The sequence below is a fragment of the Ornithodoros turicata genome, chromosome 1 (genome assembly GCF_037126465.1).
Source record: "Ornithodoros turicata isolate Travis chromosome 1, ASM3712646v1, whole genome shotgun sequence".
NCBI classification, from domain to species: domain Eukaryota; kingdom Metazoa; phylum Arthropoda; class Arachnida; order Ixodida; family Argasidae; genus Ornithodoros; species Ornithodoros turicata.
In genome coordinates this window covers 65,210,340-65,233,997 of record NC_088201.1, presented here as the reverse complement: position 1 = coordinate 65,233,997, position 23,658 = coordinate 65,210,340, and the positions used below count along the sequence as shown (strand labels likewise).

General features: G+C 43.6%; 1 protein-coding gene across 1 annotated transcript; it reads right to left on the bottom strand.

The window, feature by feature from the left end:
* Positions 1–1,036: 1,036 nt before the first annotated feature.
* On the bottom strand, positions 1,037–21,587 carry LOC135378338 (glutathione synthetase-like). The gene is made up of 12 exons (XM_064611353.1): positions 21,370–21,587; positions 21,074–21,254; positions 20,942–21,017; positions 20,725–20,876; positions 20,551–20,593; positions 19,874–19,947; positions 15,858–16,016; positions 15,730–15,796; positions 13,678–13,869; positions 6,712–6,793; positions 4,268–4,457; positions 1,037–1,505 (listed from the first exon to the last, which is right to left on the bottom strand). The coding sequence occupies exons 1-12, from the start codon at positions 21,452–21,454 to the stop codon at positions 1,382–1,384; spliced, it is 1,425 nt and encodes a 474-aa protein (XP_064467423.1). The 5' UTR covers positions 21,455–21,587; the 3' UTR covers positions 1,037–1,381.
* Positions 21,588–23,658: the final 2,071 nt, after the last annotated feature.

The following is a 23,658-nucleotide window of genomic DNA, read 5'->3' as shown; positions in this document are numbered from 1 at the left end:
TATTTTAAAGGCTGACATCAAGTCGACACAAACAGTGAGCAGAACGTATAGTACAGAGATTCGCTTCGGGCCCACTTTGGCGGCAACATGCACCTGTAAAGCAGGTTTGAGCAGCAGGTGCAGTCATATCTATGCACTGCCCATCAAGGTTGTAGAGGCGACGAACAAGGGGCTCACGAGTGCTTCGTGCACCGACAAGGCATGTACATGGAACCGCTCTACTACAAGGAACGTGACCCTTGCTACTATGAAGGAAATTTATAGTCACAAGTAGCAACCAACGCCTACAGCAGAGTTTAGGGCTCACACAGAAATGCTGCGCCACTTTCAGGGCAGCATTATTCACCCTCGCTGACTTGGAATCCTTCATCTGAAGATTCGATACCCACCGTTGTCAGATCAGCTGGTTTTTCTCTCTTTGTGGGAACCCGTGCATTGCAAAAGACCTCGAACACGGGCAGTCTTTGTGTAGCGACGGCTCGTGAATTTGACCAACTGCTTCGTCCCACACGATCAGATCTCCGTCACAGTTTCTACACTCAATCACGGAACAAGTCTTCCCTCTGCTTTTCCACATTTTGCACAGAGCTGTAGCACAGCGGCTAAAAAGCTCGGAAGCACTCACATAGGCAAAGGCACACAGGCACTCGCAGAAGGCAAGCAATGGCTGAGCAAGTGTGGCGCCATCTATTGGTGCCTGAAGCAATGACTGCTGTAAACGGTCTATACCTAAAACCACGCATGTAAAATATGTAATACAGTATTTACATTGAACTCCACGGGACCTGTGTCATTAGAGCGTCCTTTGCTCCCCTGCCACACTGTGATGTCTAAGGTAAATGATGTTTCTAGTGTCCTTGTGGTCATTGAAGTTATTGCGCACAGTGCTCACCAACTGGAAGCAGGAACAGCTACAGATTGGCACAGCTTGCCTTTGCTTGGCAGTGCTGGTTAAGGTGCACCTTATTTTGGCTTTATATGCTGTTAACTCTCCTTCCCCCATGTGTGATATTCAGTACGTGTGAAAAGAAGCATGTTCTCACCTCTTGTTATCCTTTATTTGAAGATAATGCTGCAGATAGTTGTGCATAATTAGCCTAGCATGTACTGATGACAGTGATTCCTGAATTTAAAGCATTCACAGGCGAGTGATCTTCGTAGATAAAAAAATATATATCTGCATTTTGTTACTTTTTTTTACTATATAAAAGATACGTGAAAAATGTGTCGGTTTTGGTGCCTACATTTGTAATGCAGGTTAAAAGACACAAACCATGTACGTGCTGCTTGACAGCTAGACCTCGCAGCTAATGTAACATGCCATGTTATCACTACACCTTTTCTTTGTTGACTAGGTGCCTGCTACCTGCAATGGCTATCATCACACAAGCAAAATGGAATTGAGGGCTCCAAACCCGGCAGCAATTCCTCCTTCCCGGATTTCCACTTTCTTGGAACGAAGGATGAAGCCAGCTTCATAGTTCTCCAAAATGTCATCTTGGTCCCTAAGGTTGTACCAAGGAACAGTTTAGCACAAACTATGCGTGTTAAAAATTTTTAAAAATGGGGCTGTTCGGTAGTAGTTTATACTTTAAAAGCGATAAAGACATGGGAAAAGTAAAGAGCGGCGAGAAAGCAGGCGAGCTGGTGATAACTGATCTTCATAACGAACCCTGGGACTGGGGAAAAAAACACACTAAACAGGAGTCTCAAACACATCTGAAAGTTTATTCCATCCCACATAGGTATATACATCAAGGGGGAAAGGGAGGGAGAAAAGGGAAAGAAACATTTTCAACTGCTCCGTGTAGGAAAGAGAAGGACTGCTACAGTCTCCTGTTTAGCGTGTTTTTTTCCCCAGTCTCAGGGTTCGTTATGAAGACAGGAAAAGCACTAGGCAGGCTTGAAGGTGTAAAAGGGTGACCTAGCAGAAGAGGGCATTGCTGGCTCAGGTTATTTAAGAAGCAGGTCTGTCAATAAAATCTTGTTCGTCAGTCTGAGCTGTGTGTTGTGTCGCCTTTTTGTTTGTTTCCCGGCACTGGGGTTTTTATCGCTTTTAAAATATGCATGTTAGAAAACATTTTTGGTCAGATGCAGAAGAAATTGCATTTTGACAAACTTTCTTTCACCGTACCTGACAGCAGATTTATATTTACTTCTTCACCAGCACAAGTAATGTGCCAGTGAAAGGGTACACGTGCGTTTACAGCATTCTCCTAAATCGCCCCTTTCATGCCTATGTGCAGCAGCATATCAGGTTCAGCTTTTAGGACGAGTACAGACACCTTCTACACAGCAATACAACAACACAATGCTCATACATAATTTAATTTTAATGTGTAGTATGACCCCAGTGGTATTCTCATTAATGCGTCACACAATATGACTTGCAACATCTCATGACCTAACTGAGTTTCTGAAAAGCAGGGACCAGAGCTATGCAAAAAATCTCTCTCTTGTGGAGATAGTATTTTCACTATTGTAGTGATGCCACTCTCAAAAAGTCATTTGGAGCAATTTTTGGAGCAACAAAATTTTGGTTTTGGAGCACTTTGGAACATGCAAATAGTATGCAATTTCTGAGCGCTCTAGAGCACATAGCCACAAAATTTTGGGTACCAAAATTTAGTGCACGACATTTAAACATGCATCCACATGGTATCCTTTCAAGCACAACAGTACGCTCGCTTATGCTGGCCTCCACAGAGAAAAGAATCTGATAACGAGCACACTATCGCCTCTTGCATCCTGGAAAAAGATTAACAGAAAACAGCAAATGCAACTCAATATAATGGCACTTCGGACAGCATAACCCGATACATTTCTTTTTGTTTTGTTTCTGTAAGTTAAAGCGCAAGCTTCGACGCATGAGGCGGCACTGTGCTCCTTCACCCTCTCACATTGGGAGTGAAGGGAAGACGCGTCTCTGAAGATGCGCAATGAACAAAATAAAAAAATTGTGTTACTTCACAAATTTTTTGCAGACGATCTATCAAAAGGATTTTTGTTCTGAAAACGGCAACAGTATCAGGTGATCGAAAGGACCAGATGTTCTCATTAGGGCAACCTTGTAGCTGTTATAATTAAAATGTTAATTATTGAAAGTTATTTAGGACATTGCCTTAGGAGTTTGCTGGTGCCCTCCTAAAGAGTGCCCTTCAGCATATGCTATACTGCAATTGATTTCATCTCGAAAAAAGTGATATATATATATTTTTTTTAAAATCAGTTCACAGTTAGCTGGGACACACTGTATAAATGGACAACTTAGTACAGATGGACATGAAAAAGACATGAGATACAGGACAGTCCTGCTGAAGGCAGCGTGAACTGATGTTCACGCTGATGCCGACATAGGACTGTGTCCGCGATGTTGCTTTCAACAGGCTCCCCTCAGTCTCCACATCCTGATACCCCGAGCTTACCATAACCAACTATTACTCAACTGTTACCATAATATTGTATTTGCATTGAAGTAATATGGCTATAATGCTGTCATAATGTAGCAGAAACATTACCCAAATGGTGCCTCAATATTGTGTTTGTATTGAAGAAATATTGCTGTGATGGTGTCAGAATATTGTGGAAATATGACGGAAATGTTGCCTCAATATTGTATTTGTGTTGGAGAAACATGGCTCTAGCGCTGTCACAATGTTGCAGAAACGTTTTCCAGCAACGTTCCTGCAACAGATTTTCAAGAGGACATTAGCCACATTTTTGCAACATTTGAGTAAAACATTACCACAACATTCCGGGAGCAAATTGTGCTAGCACTAGGGGAGTTTCTAGCAATGCCTGAAACTTTCCAAACTATGCTGGAATTGCTAACTTGGTCCTCGCAGTTGGTTGTACGTGTAAGCATTTGAACTGTCTTACAGCATAAGCATGCACAATGTAGCTTTTATCATATTCGGTACGAGCAGTCTCAGGCTTATCATGAAATAAGCTAACCAAACCACAAATTTTAGCATCCAGAATTGGCTAAATTTAATGGCCACGAATACGTGCTCCATGCCCCATTCGCAAAAAATTGAGGCCACAAAAGTATTATTTACATCAATACAAGCTTTGCAACAGATTGTATTCACTGCATCCTTAACCATGCCCAGATTGAACTTTGCAATGTGTCCCATGTTTAGCACTGCTATGAACTTTAGGGATATGAAGACTAACCATATAGCTACCATACATCATGCTTTTCCACCCCACATGCACATCCCCTGTGCACCTCACTGGCTTATGTAGCATCCAACGTGCTACTTACCCTAGTACAACTCCAAAGATGCCAATCTCGCTAACGATGTCGACCAGCTCCACTGGTGTGTCAGGCTTGACAATATAATTGTGATTAACAGGCGGAGTAATCAGGTCCATCAAAATGAAGCCCTCCCGTTCCTTCTTGTTTCTCAGGGCTAGAAGCATTGTTTTCACATCTTCCCCATAAATGTTGTTTCCTAGAAAACAATGAACATAGCTAGTAGGCACAAGAAAAGTTTCACATCTTACAAAGCACAGCACACACAAGTGTTCCAAGCTGAGAGCAAATGGGGAGAGCACACCTTGAACACTTGTCTGTCTCCGATTAGACCTCTCTGGGTGAGTTGGAAATAAACGGAGACACGGGACAGACATGGAACAGACATGACAACACAAACAAATTCTCAGACACAGCAATGCTTCTTTTATAAAACCTACATCCTTATAACCAAAAATCTCAGTACTGAGTATGTAACTCAGTAACTCACTTCAAAGTCATTCTTTTCAATTGTGTTGTTAACAAATCTTTTGCAAGTGTTAATACCACAGCGCCCTTTAGGATGGGTTCACACGAGGGAAGCAGGGAGAAATCCTCGTGACGTGAGAGACGTCATGCGGACCATTTGTATGGCGGAGGCAAACCGTCCGTGCTCCCTGATCTCGTCCCTCGCAGACCAGAGTGTGTACATTTCCATGACGTAAGCGGTGACGTTTACGCTGTCCACAGATTGATCCTGGGGATCCGTCCGCCATGTTAATCTACTCTTAGCATCATGGATGGATTGCATTTCATTATTATCTGAATGATATGCAAAGCAGAGGTACCCTGTTACACAATTTTTAAGTGGCTCAAACAATTTTAATTTGATATCTTTCTCTATTTACAAATAAATGAAGAATGAGCACCTAACAAGTGCAGCCTCATGCACAAATGCCTGTAATTAAATGATTTATTTGTGCTCAGTTCGTTCTTTATTTATTTCAACTTTATCTTTTCGGTCTTGAATGACCTGCAAGCTTTGACCGGCCTTAATCCAGTTAGCTATTGACACACAAGAAGAATGGTACGACATGGCAATGGAGCAAGCACTAACGCTTCATCAAGGATTCTCCCTCTAGTATCTTTACATTTCATTCTCACACTATAAGCAGTTATACAAACCCAATGTGCAGGTTTGCCTCAGCCTGGGATCACATTCAACCCTGTGCATGGGGCTGACAACCTGGAGCACTCGCAAGTGATGTCAGAGGAAGAAATGCGAGATAAAAGGTGCGGTGCAATCCCTGTCAGAACATATGACAAATATGTACTGTGCATTTTTACGCAATCATGAGGATGGCTAATGTGTAGCACATGTGAACGGTACTTAACCCATTGAAGGGTACGGGCGCACTGGTGCCACTGCCCGACCGTGCCTGCCACTGCGCCGAGCGACCGTGCCACTGCCGGTACAGGCGCACCAGTGTATCCAAAGGTCTCGATTTAAATTTTCGTGCTCTCTCTTTATGGTGCCATAGTGCTGCTTTGGGAGTGATGTTTGGCTGCTTGAGGCTTCTCCAGGGAACTGTGGTGCCATCTGTGGGCTATTTTTACAAGTATACTGGTAATATCGCTGGTGGGTGGTGCAGGGAAGCCGAACGCGCAGGAGGCACTTTACTTGCGCCAACGCGGAACGCTCAACTATGGAAGGACACAGAATTCATATGCGTTGAGTACGACAAAGGCCTCCGTGTACAACCATGCCTTCAAGTAGTACCACACTCTTGCATACCTTTGCGGACAAGTAGAAAAACACAAAACATTTTCTGGTATGCGTAACCAAAGTAACCAAGCAATATGACTATCAATGGCTTACGGACTATTCATAGGAATACTCGATAAATAAGTTTCCCCCAATTCATCAGGTGTGCTCGTTGCTTATGAAGCCTTACCCATTTTGGCATGCAGTTGTAATTTTTGCCCACCCTTCAAAGGGATAATCACACATGGCGGAGTCACATGGGCTCCTCCTGAGCTGGGATTCCCCGCCAGCCCTATATTACTGTATCTGACATGAATGTACACGACATAGCAACCAGGTAAGGTTGGTGTCAAACCTACGCGTCAGCATTCCAGCACACTCTTCAGAATAAAATCCTGCACAAATCTCAGATTCCAAGAAACCCACTCGGGAATGAGTGGTTTTCTATTTCGCTTCGTGAAAACACTGCTAATGTGTCAGGATCGGATCCTGTTGTGACATCAAGCGACTCGGCCATAGTGGCCAGAGGACAGCAAAGAGTGAGACAAGATTAGAGAAAGAGCAGAAGAGAGAAAGCACTACATTTTTTAAAAATTTCGGACGATATGTGAATACTGTCATACTGCATCTCAGGTTCAGTAATCTTAGGTTGGCAGCTCTACACAGAGGACTGACTTGGCGATCCAATGACAGAATTACGTGCACCTACCTCCACCCTCACGCTGTGGTTTCAGCACATATCCATTTGGCTTTTCAATAGCCTTTGCAGCTGCTCGGTTCCCCTCGGGTGTCTGATCAAAGTACAATAAACAACTGCATTTAAAAAATCATCATTTGAAATGGAAAAGTTGCTAACCTTGCAACCATGCTGAAACAAGGATGTTTTTCCGAAGGGTAGTATATATAGGGTGCATTAGTAACTGTTAAAAAAAAATAATGAAAAATATGCAATCAATGACCTTTATCGTGGGAACCTTTGCAAAGTACTCCGAGCTATTTTATCAAATTTTATTTGAGAGACGAACTCTGAAACTTGCCAAGTCGATGTAACGTTTTTCTGCCAGAAACAGAAAGTGCACATCGGATTTACCCCACTGCGTTACCGTATACATTCCCTACCATAATAGTATGAGCCGGAAAAAAGATGCAAAAACGATTGTTTCCAGATGCACAAATTGTGGAGTCAGGAGGGCGAGGCAGAAATGAATCAGTCCCTTGGGTTCCTTATCCATGCTTCTGATGATAACTGCAGCAAGGTCAGATTGCCACAACTATCTGAAAACACAGTGAGAAGGAAACAGGAACGGGAGGAGGGAGGGGGCACTGTTTCCTTCTACCACTTCTTGCACAAGTTGCTCAGCATGCCGACAATTTGCGCATCTCTTGCTCCTTTTATTTCGGGCAAAAGAACATTGCACTGACTCCACAAATTTCTGAGTTAAATTCAATAAATTAAATTTATTTCACTTAGAATTTGATAAAATTACTTGCATCATGTGGCAAAAGCTCCCTGCTGATAAATGTCATTTATTGCATATTTTTCTGTGGTTTTTTACATGATTACTGAAACACTGTGTATGTCGTGTTGTACTGCAGTAGTGCGAAGAAGCATAGGAATGGCATGGGGCTTTGGAATTAATAGTTTGCGCAATTTTCGAATAAAGGTTCCACATAACATATCTGCCTGGTTGTACTACCGGCATTGGAGCTACCACATAATGTCTGCTCAGAATCAGATCTCGCCGAGAAAACTCATGGGTACCATGCAATGACCAAAGCAATGCCTTGGAAATGGGTTTGCACATTTAATGAAATATGGGGCGTTCATGACAAATACTTCGATTAATATTAGGGTTGTGCAAATAGTAAAAATGATGAATACAAATATTACCAATATTTTACTTCAAATATCGAATCGAATATAAAAAAGTTCCAGTCATGGGCGATGTACCGGTGGCCAAAGACAATGCAGGTGTGCATTTAATGGATGGTGCCTCATATGCAAACATACATATTATTGCGCATGCAACTATTTATGTGTACACAACTCATAACAGCATCCTCAGCCACTGATCTGGGAGGTTCTTCCACTTCCATGTTCAATGGCATCATCTGCAATTGCTTTGATCGGATGGCTATTATCACTGGCATGTGATTACTGAAGTATGAGATGCAGTCTTGTAGGAGTGCGCTGAGATGTCTCGTAAAAACGTAGTCGACACAAGTCCCTTTGTTTAGCTTCTTCCCTAAGGACATGCGCCTTCTGTCTCATTCCTTGATTACGGACACGATCTTGCTCCCGTTTACACACCAACTGCTCCGCCTCTGTCTTCTTCACTCGTTTGGCACCAGGTTCTGCTGCCGCACCCTGAGGCAAAGGCGCCTGCCTCTTATGGGGAGGCAACATCCTAGCTGGACATTCCTAGCTGGAAGCCGATTACTGGTTCCATAATCCACTTGGAAGTGGATCAACTTCAAGATGGAAATTCATTCTTAGTTGGAAACCAATTACTGGTTCCATAATCCACTTGCAACTGGATCCACTTCAACAATTTCTCCACCTGGGTATATGCGTCCCGTTTGGAACGTAGCCGCGTTTCGCGCATAGTTTCTGAAAATTGTTACAGTGTCCAGTTTTATTACCTCAGTATGATGATTTGCAAACAGATCGTACTTGCTGCTTCACACATGTGTGATGGAAAGTAAGAGAATAAGGAATTTCCTTCATGTATGAGAGTCAACCAACAAACGAGTTTCCCGAGTACCGTGAAAAAAATCTACAGCATAACACTGAAGAAATTTATGTACAGATTAGAGGTCAAATTTACTCCCTAATACAGTCACCTTATTTAGCTAAACATTTTTGGCACTGTGATACCAAGTTTTCGATACGTTGTCTGTGCCATGCTATGTCCTGTTTACGAAATGAGGTATTCACTTTGCATTTCACCTGATCAATTTGTGTTTCATGATCACTTGCGAATTGGTGACTGCCGAGGGGTACTTTGAGAGGAAGATGCAACAGCATCTGGGGCAAACTTCCATTGAAGTAGGAAGCATCACCTTGAGCATGAGGAGAACGAAGTATACAGGAAGCTCACGAAAAGGAGGCTCACGTTTGTGAGCCTCCTGTATACTTCATTTTCCTCATGCTCAAGGTGATGCTTCCTACTCCAACATTACAACAGCAGCTTGTGTGCTTATTCTCTCTGTGGCAAATTTCCACATGAACTTCTCGAACAAATCCAGAGCCTTCCAAGGCGGGTGCAGACCGCGTTGACGTGGTACGCTACACCCTTCCGAGTCTGTGGTGGAGCCACAGCCGCAGCGGACGCAGCGCTGATTTGATTTTTTTTTTTGAAGACACCGATGCTACTGATTTTCAATTGGTACACGGATTATCCAGTGCACGCTATTTTCCGGAAGGAGGGCGAGAAAAGGGTCTGTGACGGTTCGGAGCTATCGGCTGTCAGGCGAGTCTTCAAGTGGTCGGCATGAACTCTGCGTCGCCGGCCACCAGCGGATTGGACCTCGTAGATGACCGTGCCCACTTTATCGGTTATGGATCCCTTAATCCAGTCGCCTGTCCGTCGCCTGTCCATCGTTAATGTCGCCTGTCCATCGGATCAGCAGCCCAAACTGGTTGGCCAACCTCAAAAAGTCTGTCCTGCGCACTCCGGTCGTAATTCCGTTTCTGCCTGGTCGCAGCATGTAGGCGGTGTGTGTCTAAGGCGGGTCGCAAGAGGTCAATAGCCATTCTGATTTGTCTTCCCATGAGTAGCATAGATGGAGATTTGCCTGTCGTTGCATGAGGGGTGACGTGGTACTGCGTCAGGAAACTTTGAATTCCGTCCTTGGTTATTCCTCTCCTCCGCAAGGCGAACTTAAACGTGCGGATGAAGTTTTCTGCTTGTCCGTTTGACTTTGAGTGGTAAGGCGGTGTAAGAACGTGTTGAATGCCATGCTTTGTTACGAAGTCCTTGAAGGTCTGGCTGGTGAATTGGGGTCCACTGTCTGTAACCAGCTGCTCAGGAAACCCTTGGTGGATGAAGATGTCTTGCAGCGATGTCGTGGTGGCGGAGGCAGAAGTTGTCGGCATGTACGCCACCTCAGGCAGATGGTATTGTTCGGGCGAAACGTGGGGACAAAGTGAGAAACCGCGATGGTGGTGCCATCTGCCACGCCCACAAGAATATACCTGTAGTGTGTACCTCACAATAGGGGGGGTGCCACACGCCTGGTCAAGCATATGGGAGTTGTGGTGGGCCATAATTCCCGAATTTCTGTGGGTGAATCCATGAAACTCATGTCATTGGAAAGCATTCGATGAGACCTTTCGAACGGCATATGGTGATTTCTTATACAATGACTAGTTTGCATACAATTTTATGCGACGGGTTTGTTTTCGCTATAACCCTGAGAATTAATGCGTACGTCCTTAAGGTGGAATCACTCGCTCCTGTTATGTCAGCTCCTCCCGATGGATGGCGTAGCGAGCAGAGTGTCACGTGATGTTTCTCTCCAGGAGAGGATCTCAGTTGTCTCGCGACGTAAACCCCCAATTATTAATCTCCAGGAGAGATCGGAAGTTGCGTCACCCTCTCCCCTCTCTGTTTCGTCCCCTCCCTTTCCCCTCCCTTGGCTACGTTGCTACGTTTCTGACTGTTAGCAAGTCTGTCTCCCATACGCGTAGCACTGGTGTCCCGTTACACTGCGTCGGGGAGCCCAGAGGTGGGAGGAAATTTATGGCGTGAAGTTGTTGGTTGCCACGTATTCGCAAAAACAACCAGCGCAATTATCCGAGGCTCTCCTGAAACATACTGAACACGAACAAAAAGAACGAAATGGAAGGAAAGAAATTCGGTGGCTTTCTGACTGCCTTGACTGTACGGTTGCCAGCCTTGCCGGAGAAAACGATTTTCGGGTCTCCCTTTTCCCCCTGTGTTGTCCTCTTCGTACTGTGTGTTCCTCAAACTCAAGGAAATGGTACCTCTTTCTACAGCACACCAGCTTGCTTGCGCCATTCTAATTTGCTCAACTCAGAGAAGGCTAGTGGCACCTTCCCCAAACGTTATCCCTCCCCCCTCCCACAACTAAGGAGGTGAGGCCCTCTTCCCTCCGCTGCCTGTTCTCCTGTAAAGTGTTTTACTTGGTTGGTCCTCTTGTCTTCCACAGATGAATACCTGCGTAAATCGTAATACGCGTAATGTTGGACGAGAAAGTGCGGGGCTGTCACATGTTGGCTGCCCTGTACGCTGTGGACAAAGGGTGCTGCACTAATCATGTAAGAAAACTGTAGTTTGTAAAGCAAAGTGTAATTCCGTGAATTTCTTATTTTGGAGTGTAACTGCCAATAAAATATTCTGAAAATAAAATTATAATAAAAAAGCTCGATAAGAAGGGGCGTGTGATGTGATCAATGGTGCTTTTCCCGCTATCTTTTTGTCACACAGAGCGTCATTTCAAACTATTTTCGGGAATAAATAATGAATACCGCTAATTGTGCCTGTCATTCTGAGACTTTCAGGTCCCAGACTTCGTGTGAACTTTTATGAACCCCTCGTGTTATGAACGATTTTCCGAGGAACGTGTGCCGTTCATAAATCGAGGGTTGACTGATGACGTGCATACAGGAAATAGGGGAAGGAGGGACCGTTTGAAGTAAAACGGGGAGTTATCTCCCTTCGTGTCCGTCTCTAAACACGGTGTCCGGTTACATATAGCCACCTGCGCGTAGCTCCCTTCGGGGCGGCTATACCAACCTCTACTGACTGAGGACCGTTTCGTGGAACAGTTACTCCGAGTAGAGAAGTTCCGTGTGGAATGACACCACGAAATCTGCTGTGTCACAACTGTCCTGTACCGAAATATCCGTATACGCTGCCGCGGTCACTGAAGCCTCTTCCGAAGCTCGCTCCCGCGCCGAAATCCGACTGCACGTCTGCACAACCTTTCACAGTGAACAGGATGACAACTTTACAAGTGACAGTAGACATATTTCACGGAACTTGTGAAACGAGTATCCGTCTTGCAATGGTGAAATCAAGGTAATCAAGGTAATCGAAAGCAAGTTCTGGAGATAAAAGAAATGAAACTGATGCCCATATTATTTATTTAATCAAAATGCCCCAACGGTCAAAGACAGAGACTAAACCCAAACACTTCTTTCAAAGAAGAAAGAAAAGGAAGAGAAATGCGTCAGATGTCTGCGTTTGTGAACATTGAGCATGAAGCTAAAATCACGGTCCCCTAATATTACTGTTCCACAACAAACTGCCAACGAGCCCTTCTTGTAACAGGGCGCTGGAAGCCCCCAAATAGTTCACCATGGCAAAACAGTCAACAAGGCCCTGAGTTGAACGGACAGGATTAGACTGCGTCAACATGGCGCAGCAAATAAGACTAGGAACAAACACAGAGGGGGACAGAACACAACGTCTGCAAACTCACAACTGAAGATTTATTCGCAGAAAACGACACATGGGGCACGACGAACGAGGCCAAAGTACACCACCGCCTCCCTTGCGCGCTTCCTCCCCCACCCACCCCACCCCAAACGGAAACTGGTTGTGGTTGCAGCACTGTGCAGTACCTTGCTAGCAGACGACAAATTGAATCATTTTATCAAGGTTATCACAAAAGCCCGACTGGGTACACCAAAATAATTGCTGGAATAGGTTCCCAACAAAGAGCTACACGCCTTTACACCATTTTCAAGCTGGGCATTCGCCACGGAAGCACTTTGGTGGGCATTTTTGCGTTCTCCCCATAGGACTTCATGTATTACTACCCAGAGAAACAAATATTTCTATAAATTAAATGAAACGGTACAGAGAATTGAAAATGGAGTCATTTCGTGTGTGATATCTCATAGTATTATCTGACTGCAGTTTAGCTCAGTGCATGGAGCCGCTTGAGGTATAACCTGGAAAAATCGAGCCCCATAGGGAATGCAATGAGGTGATTCCCCCTTAAAAGCATAAGAGTGGATGCGAGTGGATGCGAGAAATACATAGCTGCATTAGTAGATGCAATGTAATAACTTCAAGCAAAAAAGCATCCTGTATGTAACGTAAAATTTCAGCCATCTGTCGCATGCGCTTCACTATGGAGGTTCATTACCAAGAGCACCATTAGCGGATCTGGACAATGCTCATCGCACTGCACTGGCGAGGAGCCATCAAGAAATCGTTCGTTGGCGCACTGGATGATTTTGCACTGATGTCACAAGCTGTCGGGAAAACGCTTGGATTTAGCACGTAAGGATAAGGTATCTTATTTATTCGAAAGCCACGAATATAGAATTGTCAAAGCAAATTGGAGTACTGAATAAGTATTCGATTCCTATTTGAAATAGTATCAATTGCAGGCACAGCCCTAATGAATATCGAATATAATTATATGATCAATATACCAGAGGTTATTTCATAATCATACACCATACTTCTGTATTGCATTCATGTGTGAGTTAAGGCCCAAACAATTTTTCTATTTTCTCCAGCCCCATATCCTAATTTTAGAAACAATCGAAAGCAAGCAAGTACAAGGCAATGCCTCAGCTATTTCTCGAGCATGTACTGCAGTAGGCATGGCTACTGCAAAGTTTTAAGCTAGCTAATTCCTTCTAATTAAAAGAGGAGACTTCCCGTAGCCACCACAGCTTTCTATAACTTACAAAGTCAAGGGAGTAAAGGCCGGTAAAGTAACTCCTGATTTCATCGATGGTGACTTTGCTTGTAAAGAACCTTTCGAGTACTCCAGGCTGAGCCAACACCTGCTGGACTTTCTTGGTTCCAGCCAACTGGTACTGTACTGAGGGGCACTTGATGGCAAGCGACTTCTCTATCAGAAGTCTTATTTCCCAGTCCTGTAAGACAGTGGCAGAGCATACCTTAAATATCCATTTTATCACTCAAGGGAACTTTATTACATATATGCTTTCATTATTATACTATCCAAACCACAGGCGACAAAAGAGACAATGCTCTTTATAAATTTCGCTACAAAGCACACAAAAACAACAACAAAAAAAGGAGTGCGATCATTACCCTTGTGTCTTTCTTTGTTATGAAAACGTCAACAGAAGAATAATAAAGTAATCCTGTAGCTGCAGCAAGAATGAAAGGCATATCCAAAAGAACAGTTAATTTGGCAAATGTGTTACAAAATATGTACTCAGGTACCATATCAGTAGCATGTGTTTTCATTTTAGCACTGCACGAATATCAATGGCACAGTATGTGGTACATAGGAAAACAAACTATGGTTAATAATGAAATTCCAGCCTATCATTCTTTGCAAACAGCAACTCCACAATTTTGACAACATGCTGCCAGCAATTCATGCCCGCCAATGCACAACCTTCCAGTGCTCCTTCATCCAATCATATGCAGCCCTCAACACTGTAACAGGTCCCAGGCATGCAGTGCCGCCACACGGTGCAGGAGGTTTTTGCGTCAACCCCCCCCCCCCCAATAATGGATCCCTTTCCAAACCAGTCGATACACAATAAATAACAGTATCATACAACACACAGAAGAGAAATCACATCTCGAAGAGGGCCCCTCGTGGTGTTTTTGGCAGCGTCACGTCACCCCCTTCCATCGCGTCACCCAGTGCTGACCGCACACCTCGCAACACCTCCTAGCCACTGCCGCAACAACATCCCACAGTAACGCACTTTCTACTGTAACAAAGTGCTCAAAACAAAGATTTCAGGTTGTTAATGGATCAGCTGTTGGAGCCTTCAGTCAACAGAGTAGTTCATTCTCAGTGGCCCATGCTTCTTTAATACATAATATCATAATATCACAATATCAGCAGCTCCCAACCTGAGGTTCCTTCCTTTCATTTGTTCTTGTTCCTCCCATTTACTTTCATTTACACTTGGCACTAGGAGCCATGGCATGAGAAGCTGTGGCATGAGGTTTGGGGTGGAGAAGGACAAGGGGACAAGCACACGAACAGGACAAAGACTCAAACCAGCAATGAACGTTCATTACGTACTCAAAATGGGGAACAGAAAAACAAACATGGGACGAGGTTAAGCAAGGCTAACAAGCAATGGTTTATCGAGGATTGCAAACGTGGGGGAGTCATTACTACAGTTATGTTGTAACACCCTTATACATCATTGCTGATATGTATATATAGCTCAAACAACACTGGCCACCCCTGTAGGGGGAAATGTTCGGGGGTGTCGCCAAACATTGGGGGGGCGGGGGGTGGGGTGGGGGGTTAGAGGGGGCGTCTGGAGAAATCACTGCTAACAAGGCTGCCAAGGGAAGGGTCAATGACAATAGAGGCCTTGCTTACACAATAGTGAGTATGATTAATAGTTGGGGAATCCAACAGAATGTGTGACACATTATCCTTACAAGAGAGCACAGGCTTCGTTGGGTCAAACAATGGTTTGCAATTCTCACAACTGGAAGTGTGTTTATTCAATTCAGAACAAGTGGATCCGTCTTTTATATTGTTGACATGTTCTCTGCGTCTCAGGCTAATGGCATTTTTACAAAGTCATGTATACCAGCTAGCTCGCATGATTTCCCTATGTTCTATAGATAAAATACTTTTATAGAATTTGCAGATATCCTAGAACAAGCTTGTTCTCAGACCTCTTCAAACAACACAGATCAATGTTTTGGTTCCTGTCAAGTATACCATTTTCAGAAGAAAACGCCTAATATTTCTTGTTAAAAAGTCTGATTATGGAGTAACTCACCTTCACAGTCATCTGGTTAGGTGCATATGAGGTGCGGTAATATACAACTGCAATCTCAAGGTTGTCACTGTCATGCAAGTAAGGCATTTTCAGTTCCAGTTGGAAAATAAATTAGAGAGGTAGCTTACACAAAAAGCCTTCCATCTTGTAGACTGCATTGATGAAGTTCAGAGAACTTCCTCCTAATCACTTTGACTCCAGGACTCTGTCTGATGATTGCATACTCCAGAAATCGCTGGTCATAGACATTGTAGGTGATTTCCTCCACAACAAACATGATTGCAGCCCTGCGTAATAAAAGGCCACCGAAGATATAGCGAAGCCAAAAATTTAAAAGGTCCTTTCTGTTTCAACCGGAGGTTAATAAGGCCAAAGCTCACTAACATCAAGGCCTGTAACTGAGAGCCATGGGAAGAGTGTTCACAGATTGAAAATCTGGACTCCAAGAACTTGAACATGCCTCCCTCCCTCCCTTTTTTTTTTTTTTTTTTTTTTGACAGACTGTCTGGCATCAACCAATACCTCATAGCACCGATGTATTATCAGAGCTGAGTATTTTTACCATTTCTTTGCAGAATAGCTCAGTTTTTTCCTTCTTTTCTTTTCTTTTTTTTTTTTTGTGTGTGTGTGGTACACTCGACCGTCAACCGGATTCACAACAGCTACAGAGCTTTGTTGAACCAAGTACACTGAACCCTCCCAGCACCACCTATGCCAATGCAGCACATGTCCTATACATACAAAGGCATACATTACATGTGATTACATTAGATTAGATTACATTAGAATACATTAGACATTACAGTGCACATTACATGTGCATTGTGCAGACTCAGCTGTCATGGTGTGAACAGCTGAGAGGCGAATTCAAAGCCACCAGCCAATGATTTTAACTTCAAGTTGTAAATGATGCTTGCTACACCTTCAGGTGAAATTGAGATGGGACTCGGGGACACATTACAGGTACGTAATTGCACAGAGATGTACATTGGCTGTATCTTCTCTGACAAAATCATCAGAAAACACACTGTTCAACTAGCATAGTATTCTTCACATTTAACACTGTCATTATTCTTAAGCAAACTACCAAGGAGCGGGAAATCCTCAAGGTGCGTCATGTCAAAAAACATGCCAGGAGGAATGTGTCAGTGAGCCATCTTTAAGTTTATCTGGTCAAGAATGCCGTATGATACAAACGTACTTTGAACATTCCTAGCCTTGTGAATCTCCCCGCGCCTTTCCTATTTTTTCTTTCTTCTCACCCACTTCCACAGTGCCGGTCTATGTCACAAGTCACATGATCACCCTGCCAGAGGAATTGCTCATGTCTCAAAGTGGCCTCCACCTCCCCTCGTTCCCTTACACGCTCTTTAAAAGAGTGGAGAATTTGCGAAAGGTGTGCAGAACTGAGGCCTCATGCGCGCTGCAGGTCACCCGTACCCGTCGTTCTTTCTCAGGAGCGCCGTCTGTTTGTAGCAGAACACGCCACAGCAAAAAACAAAAAAATTTATGGGGGGGCCACCTCATTGCTCCTTTAATCCTCAAGCGTACACCACCTGTTGTGGGTAACATGAACAACTAACTATGCTACTACACTACACTATGTACACTACACTACACTACACTATGTACTAACAACTATGAACAAAGGACAAACTCAAATGGACAAGGCAAGACGTTTTGTCTCAAGTTTTCGTTATTGCTGAAACCGATGTGTTATACCCTGCCTTTTCCTCCTCACCTTCTTGTCCCTCCTACATGTGTGAATCGCAATAAACCTTCAATGCTGGTTTGAGTCTCGTGTCATCACTTTGTGTTTGTCCATTGTTCATAATCCCCCACCCAGAGTCGGGGAAATGTTACTAACAAATAGCCTACACCAGCTTGCTTGCTTGCATTGCGTTTTTTTTTTGTTTTTTTTTTTACACCACCTCTTTGGCAGTCCACACTCCATACAACCACATTCATAAATCACATAGTGTGAGAAGGAAGTACTCGACAACAGCGGGCAACCCATGTTTCAGTTAAATCAATAATGAATAGGGATCTGCGTGCTTTGGGAGGGCAATTCTTGTGTTTGTTGAAACAATATATACTGTATTTACTTTCATAGTAAACATGAGAGCCTAAATGTTGCTATTTTTCTCTTTTTTTTTTAGTAGAGCCAACCCTTGTAGAGCAGCCTCCACTAATGGAAACTAGGTGCCTTTCAATTTATAACCATTCCACGGGACTCGCTCTTTAACTTTATACTGAGAAGAAGTTGCGAAGCGACTGGACAATCCTTTTCAGAGGAAGACATCATCAGTGTGCATGCTCAATATTATGTGATAACGGCCATTACTGCCTTTTGTATTCCACTCTATTGTATCAAGTTTTGAGTATACATTGCGTGAAATCACACATTCAAAATTAGAACCTTAAGTAGAACAGTACACGTTCGAAATGTATTAGGTGGCTCCTTATTGGGGCCTTCCTCTTCAACATTCCAAAACAGGGCCCGCTTGCATGAACATTGAGGAAATTCCTCAGTGGTGTCCTCAGTAACTTTGGTAGTGCTTCGGGCACACGCTGCAGTCCTCAAGGCATTTTTGCGTAAAGCACTGCCAAAGTTACTGCGGACGCTACTGAGGAATTTTCAACGTTTGTGCAAGCGGGCCAAGGTATACTGGAACCCCTACACAATTTTATGATCTTCTAACAGGTGAACCAGAAAGAGCACAACTGCACTGGACAGATTTGTGCATGGTACATGGTTGCACTGCACTGGACTGTAGGATTTCCTTCCAGAACCCCACTGAGATTCCATCCCGAGCAGTCCAAACCAGGGATCGGAACCGATATTTTTTCGCTCTGGTTCGGGTTTGGGTTCAGGCATATTGGTTTGGTTCAGGTTTAGCTCCGCTGAACCGAAATTATCAGCCTGAACCGGTTCAGGTATATCGGTTCGGTTCAGCTCAGGGAGAAACGAAAAAAAAAAAGTGGTCAGCAGTCGGGACATTTACAGGAATTGGAACCGTTGCTTTTTTCTGTCCTGCTTTAACCAGTTCATCGGCAGGAATTTTGCTACATGAAAGCGAGCTAACCCCCACCGTACACTGTTGTAAGAGAAAGGCGCGAGATAACCATTTCAAGAAGCGTCTACTGCTGCCTCGCTTCGACCACTTGATTCACAAGACGCAGCGTTCTTCGGGAAACGCACAAAGTTTTGTATACTTTCGGTTTCACTCTCTGCCTGTTCGTTGTACAAGATGGTCAAGGGTATCTGAAGGGAGAAGCAGGGCTCTGATATTTTACTGTATTGCACTCTCGTCGTCATCTGCTGAAAACGAAAAACAAAGTGCTGGAGGCCTTTTCGCAGAACTCGGTCAGGGCCCTCTTTTGCTCCGCCAAAAAAACTGGCGCAATAGTCACAAACTTTCAGTCGCATCTGGCATCGCACAAAAAATAAATAAATAAATGAAAAATAAAGGTCGGTCAGTAGTACAAATCTCTGAACCGATTCACGAACCGGTAACCGTATCAATTTTTTTCGGTTCAGGTCCGGTTCGGTTCAGGACAAGCAAAGAAACTGTTTGTGTTCGGTTCGGGTTCGACAGAAAATAATGTTTTGTTCCGGTTTTCGGTTTGGGTTCAGTTCCGGTTCCGATTCCTGGTCCAAACCCCCAGAAGACTGAGCAGACTGGATTTCTATAAGCTCAACCCACTCAACATTCCTATTAGATTTACAGAAATTACGTTTTTCAGTTCAGGTTAAAGTTTCTGTTACAGTTACGTCCCGGTTACGGTGCTTGACAAAATTTGGGTTCCCCAAGCGGTTTACGGTTCCGTTCCAGTTTCAGTCCCTGGTGGAGACGCAAGAAAAAACACACAGGACGAGTGCTGATCCTGTGTTTGTCTTGCATCTCCACTTTGTCCCGTCCCAGTAACAGTCATTACAGCACTTGGAATTTTTTTTATCTATGTATTACCAACTAGCCCAAGGTAAAGCTTTGTTCAACTTTGAGCTTTTTCCTTCTTTCATTCACGAGCGGTCTCAGTACATAATTTTTTCACTGCTGTTGAAGGCACTGAGGTACATGCATGACTTTTCAGTGCAACTAGCCCATAGTGACGCAGCAATGACAAGAGGGTGATAACTTACACCTTGTTGTTGTATGCTTTCCATGCTGCTAAAATCCCACGAGCCAGCAACTCATCACTGTTACTGTCAGGCATCTGAAAGCAAAGATGAGAGGCATAAAATCAGTCACATTAACTGGCAAGTAATATTCCGAGCATGGACACAGAAAAGCACGAGCATTAATATACAAATATGTTTACGCCTATTCCCTATCCATGTGCCTCCTAGGTCTGTCTTCATTACTGATACTAGATGTAGTGTAGGTTATCGTCCCTTTCGATGATTCACATGCAGAGTCTGACTTTTTGGAGTTAAATGCCTTTCCCAGATTTAAGAGGGAAAAATCGGGTGCTACGTTTAAATCTGTAATTCAGAGTGAAATCTGGTACTATCGACACACTGACACATGCATGCCTCACATGTTATGGTGACAAGGACCACATGTTCCAACATCAAATGTGCTTCACATAATTCATTGTTGCACTCAAACAATATTTACGTCAGACATGCATAAAACTGCTACTAAACAGTGCATGCGACATAGCGCAATGCATGACTGAAATTCGGGCAGAAATCGGGTTTAAACTAGATTGGTCCCAAACCAATTCGGGAGGGAATAATCGGGTTTAACCCAAAAAAGTCACACTTTAATCATACGTTACTTGTTTCAGAGCGGAATAGTATTAATGAATACTTACCTGCGGTAACAAATTGCTGAATCCCAAGGAGGACAATACATGCCTGTGAATTCAATCTAGATTAACTGGTGCATCGCGATTTCCATTTACAGACAATAAACGTGAGTTTTTCATGTTATTCTACGTCATATTACACAACTGGACTAAGCGAGTAGCTGTTTTAAACTTGCATACTTTTGCTGCGCTTGAAGCACAGGAGTGAGGCCGCCAAAACTCGAAGATATCGTGTTAATTTCGATCTGCTTTGGAACTGGCTCTCCTTTAGTCCCATTGGATGCACCGACATCTAGAAAATAATCGCTTCTCAATAAACCCAAGCTCAGAGGCTAGAAAGAAGAAAAGAATGTTATGAAAACGGCAATTACAACAACAGGAATGTGCATTTGTTCACCTGGGGAAATCCGCAACTGTAGACTTCCTCGTACATATTAAAAAGATGGGCAGTGAAGTCATCTGTCGCGATCGTGCTGTTGCGAAAAGTGTCTGCTTAGGATATTAAAATTGTGACCCCATATACCATTACCTTTCTAGGCAGTTCTTTAAAAATTCGTAGTCGTGGGCGACCCGATGCATGAGCACATTCATTTCTGTCTGGACCGACTTCAGGCGCTCGAAAACCGATTTTGGAAACGGAGATGGTGCTAAGCAAAACGGGAGAATGCTTATGCTGTCCGGAGTTCCTGTCCGTGGTTTTATGCACAAACCTGCACAGAAGTGAGAGGACGTTACGTGACCCCAGCGGGTTCTTTGCAGATTCTGAGGAACACTTATGATTCGCGTTCCGTTCTAATCTCTGCTGCACTTCACGAGACGTTTTACCGTGTGTAACCGCGTAGTCCTTCGCAGTTTCAACGGTGTTTTGCAAGTTTTTGATGCCACTCAAAGGTTTCAGGTGCGATTCCATAACTGACGTCTATATTGCTTTTGCCGAACACTTGTCTAGTTTGCTACGATTTGGGAAAATTTGAAAAGAAGAGGCGGAGCCTTTTGATTGCACTTGATATTGAAACCAGTGATTGAAACAAACGCGATTTCTTGTCATGGTAGCCAGATGCTCGGCTCATAGTTTTGCGGTTTCGCTAGATCGGCTAGAACCCAACCGCTTGTGTCGTATGTTAAAAAAAATAAAGTGGAAGACTGCCTTGACATCAATACGTGGCTTCAATAAATCTAAAAATGTCGTTTGTTTATCCAGTAAAAATCATCCGCTAATACTTTTCTTTTCTTTTTTTCGCTTGAAGTGAGAACCGCCTGGCAGTGTAGTTGCGTGGAATGGAATTGTCGCTCTTCCAAACTATTCTCCTTCCTTGCTTTTTGCACCAGCAAAGTGGGTATCACGTCAATATCGAAAGTATAGTACAAGAGCGTGGGAAACTGCACGCGGTCAGTATATAAGGAGGGACAGAGGCATCTAGCCCAGCATCCCCGCACCCCCGTATGCCCCCCAAAGCTCTTGCAAGCAACACCCACAAAATGCCGACCAGAAAGGACAAAAACGCCACAAAAGCAGCTCATATGGGCGGGCGTCAAGTCTGCTGGAAAACAGGGAAAACCTCCTACAGCACGGTCGGTGCGGCCGGGGATTCGAAAACGCGTCACCTCCCAGTTTCGGTAGTGGAGGGCGATCATTCCTAACCTCTACAGTAAAATCTAGAGATGAGACGAATCCAGAATTCTTTGAACCCGAATCCGAATCTGAATCCAAGGAGGGTTCTGCAAATCTTTCGAATCATTTCCCAAAAAGAGTTTAAAAAGCCAGAAAAAGAAGAAAAAAACACATCTACTGAAAAGTGTTTTGAAGGAAGATGTGATATATATACTTGGTTAACGAAAAACAAATTAAATAATAGTCCACTTTCAGGAGAAAATATACCCGTATGCTCCTTCTTAAATGTAATTAATTTAACGTGTTGTTCACCGACTACACATACATAAACTCTTGTGTCTAAATTCTTTCCATAAACCTAAGAAACAATCAAAAGCAAAACCATGTTACTTTTAAGCTTGTGCTCCTCTTAACTCTGTAATATAACTCCTCTTTTCTTTTCTTTCTCTTTTTCTCTCATCATGCAAATGTTCACTGTACTTTACCTGTATTTTATATGTTGCATTTGCTCTTTTTCCACTGTAACTGTATGTATGTAACTATACTGCAAATGTAACTGTTTTTTCCCATCCCCATGTAATGCTCGTAAAGGCCCTTGGGGTAATATAAATAAATAAATAACTGTTCTTCCCTGAACTCTTTCGGTCCAGAGCAGTGTAAGCAAACAAATAAAGCACAGCTGAAAGTTTTACATTAATGCAGATTTTTCTTCAAAAATACCAGCATTCTCACCCGCGCAGGATCTAGCCTACTGCGTTTTTTTATCAGATATGGCACCCGATGTTCTGAAGAGCCTTTCTGACATTACTGTCGATGGGGGTGCGATCAGGAACTTTTTCGCCAGTTTCTTCAAATCGGGATATTTTTGGTGCCAATCAATATGAAAGCCAATCAGGCTTTCGGCGGACTCCAGAGGCGCCAATTTCAAAAAGAAACAAAACGAAAAGCGTGGTTGGTGGATTCGAAAGATTCGACTCGCCGTTTTGGGCACTGGGATTCAGATTCCCGAATCTCGAATCCCTGCCTAGGATTCGAGGATTCGCGGATTCAGTTGGCCCATCCCTAGTAAAACCTATACAAATCCCAATGCCAGGGAACACAGAATAAACGACACGACACACAACACTGAATAGCAATCTCTAGCAATCTTTGGATTAACCTCCTTGAAGTTGGAATCATTGATACATTGGAAATGAAAGAAAAATATGGATATGTTAGTCCCGACCCAGTCAGGACTAGCTACTCCAGAACGCGCTTGTGGGTGGAACCATTGATACAGTTTGTTAGTGTTGCTTCCGTTTGCTGGCACAGAAGCTTCCTAGGATTTTTGCTGCCTTAACCACACCTGGGAAAGGGTTAATCAGTGACTCATGAGAATAGCTTTTCAGTTCGATTAACCTGCAGGATACATATCAGTCCCATAACTATAGCACAGCAGTGTTCGCACTGCACAACTTCCAGGACTCTTTCATCAAAAACAACAAAACTTTATTTTGAGATGA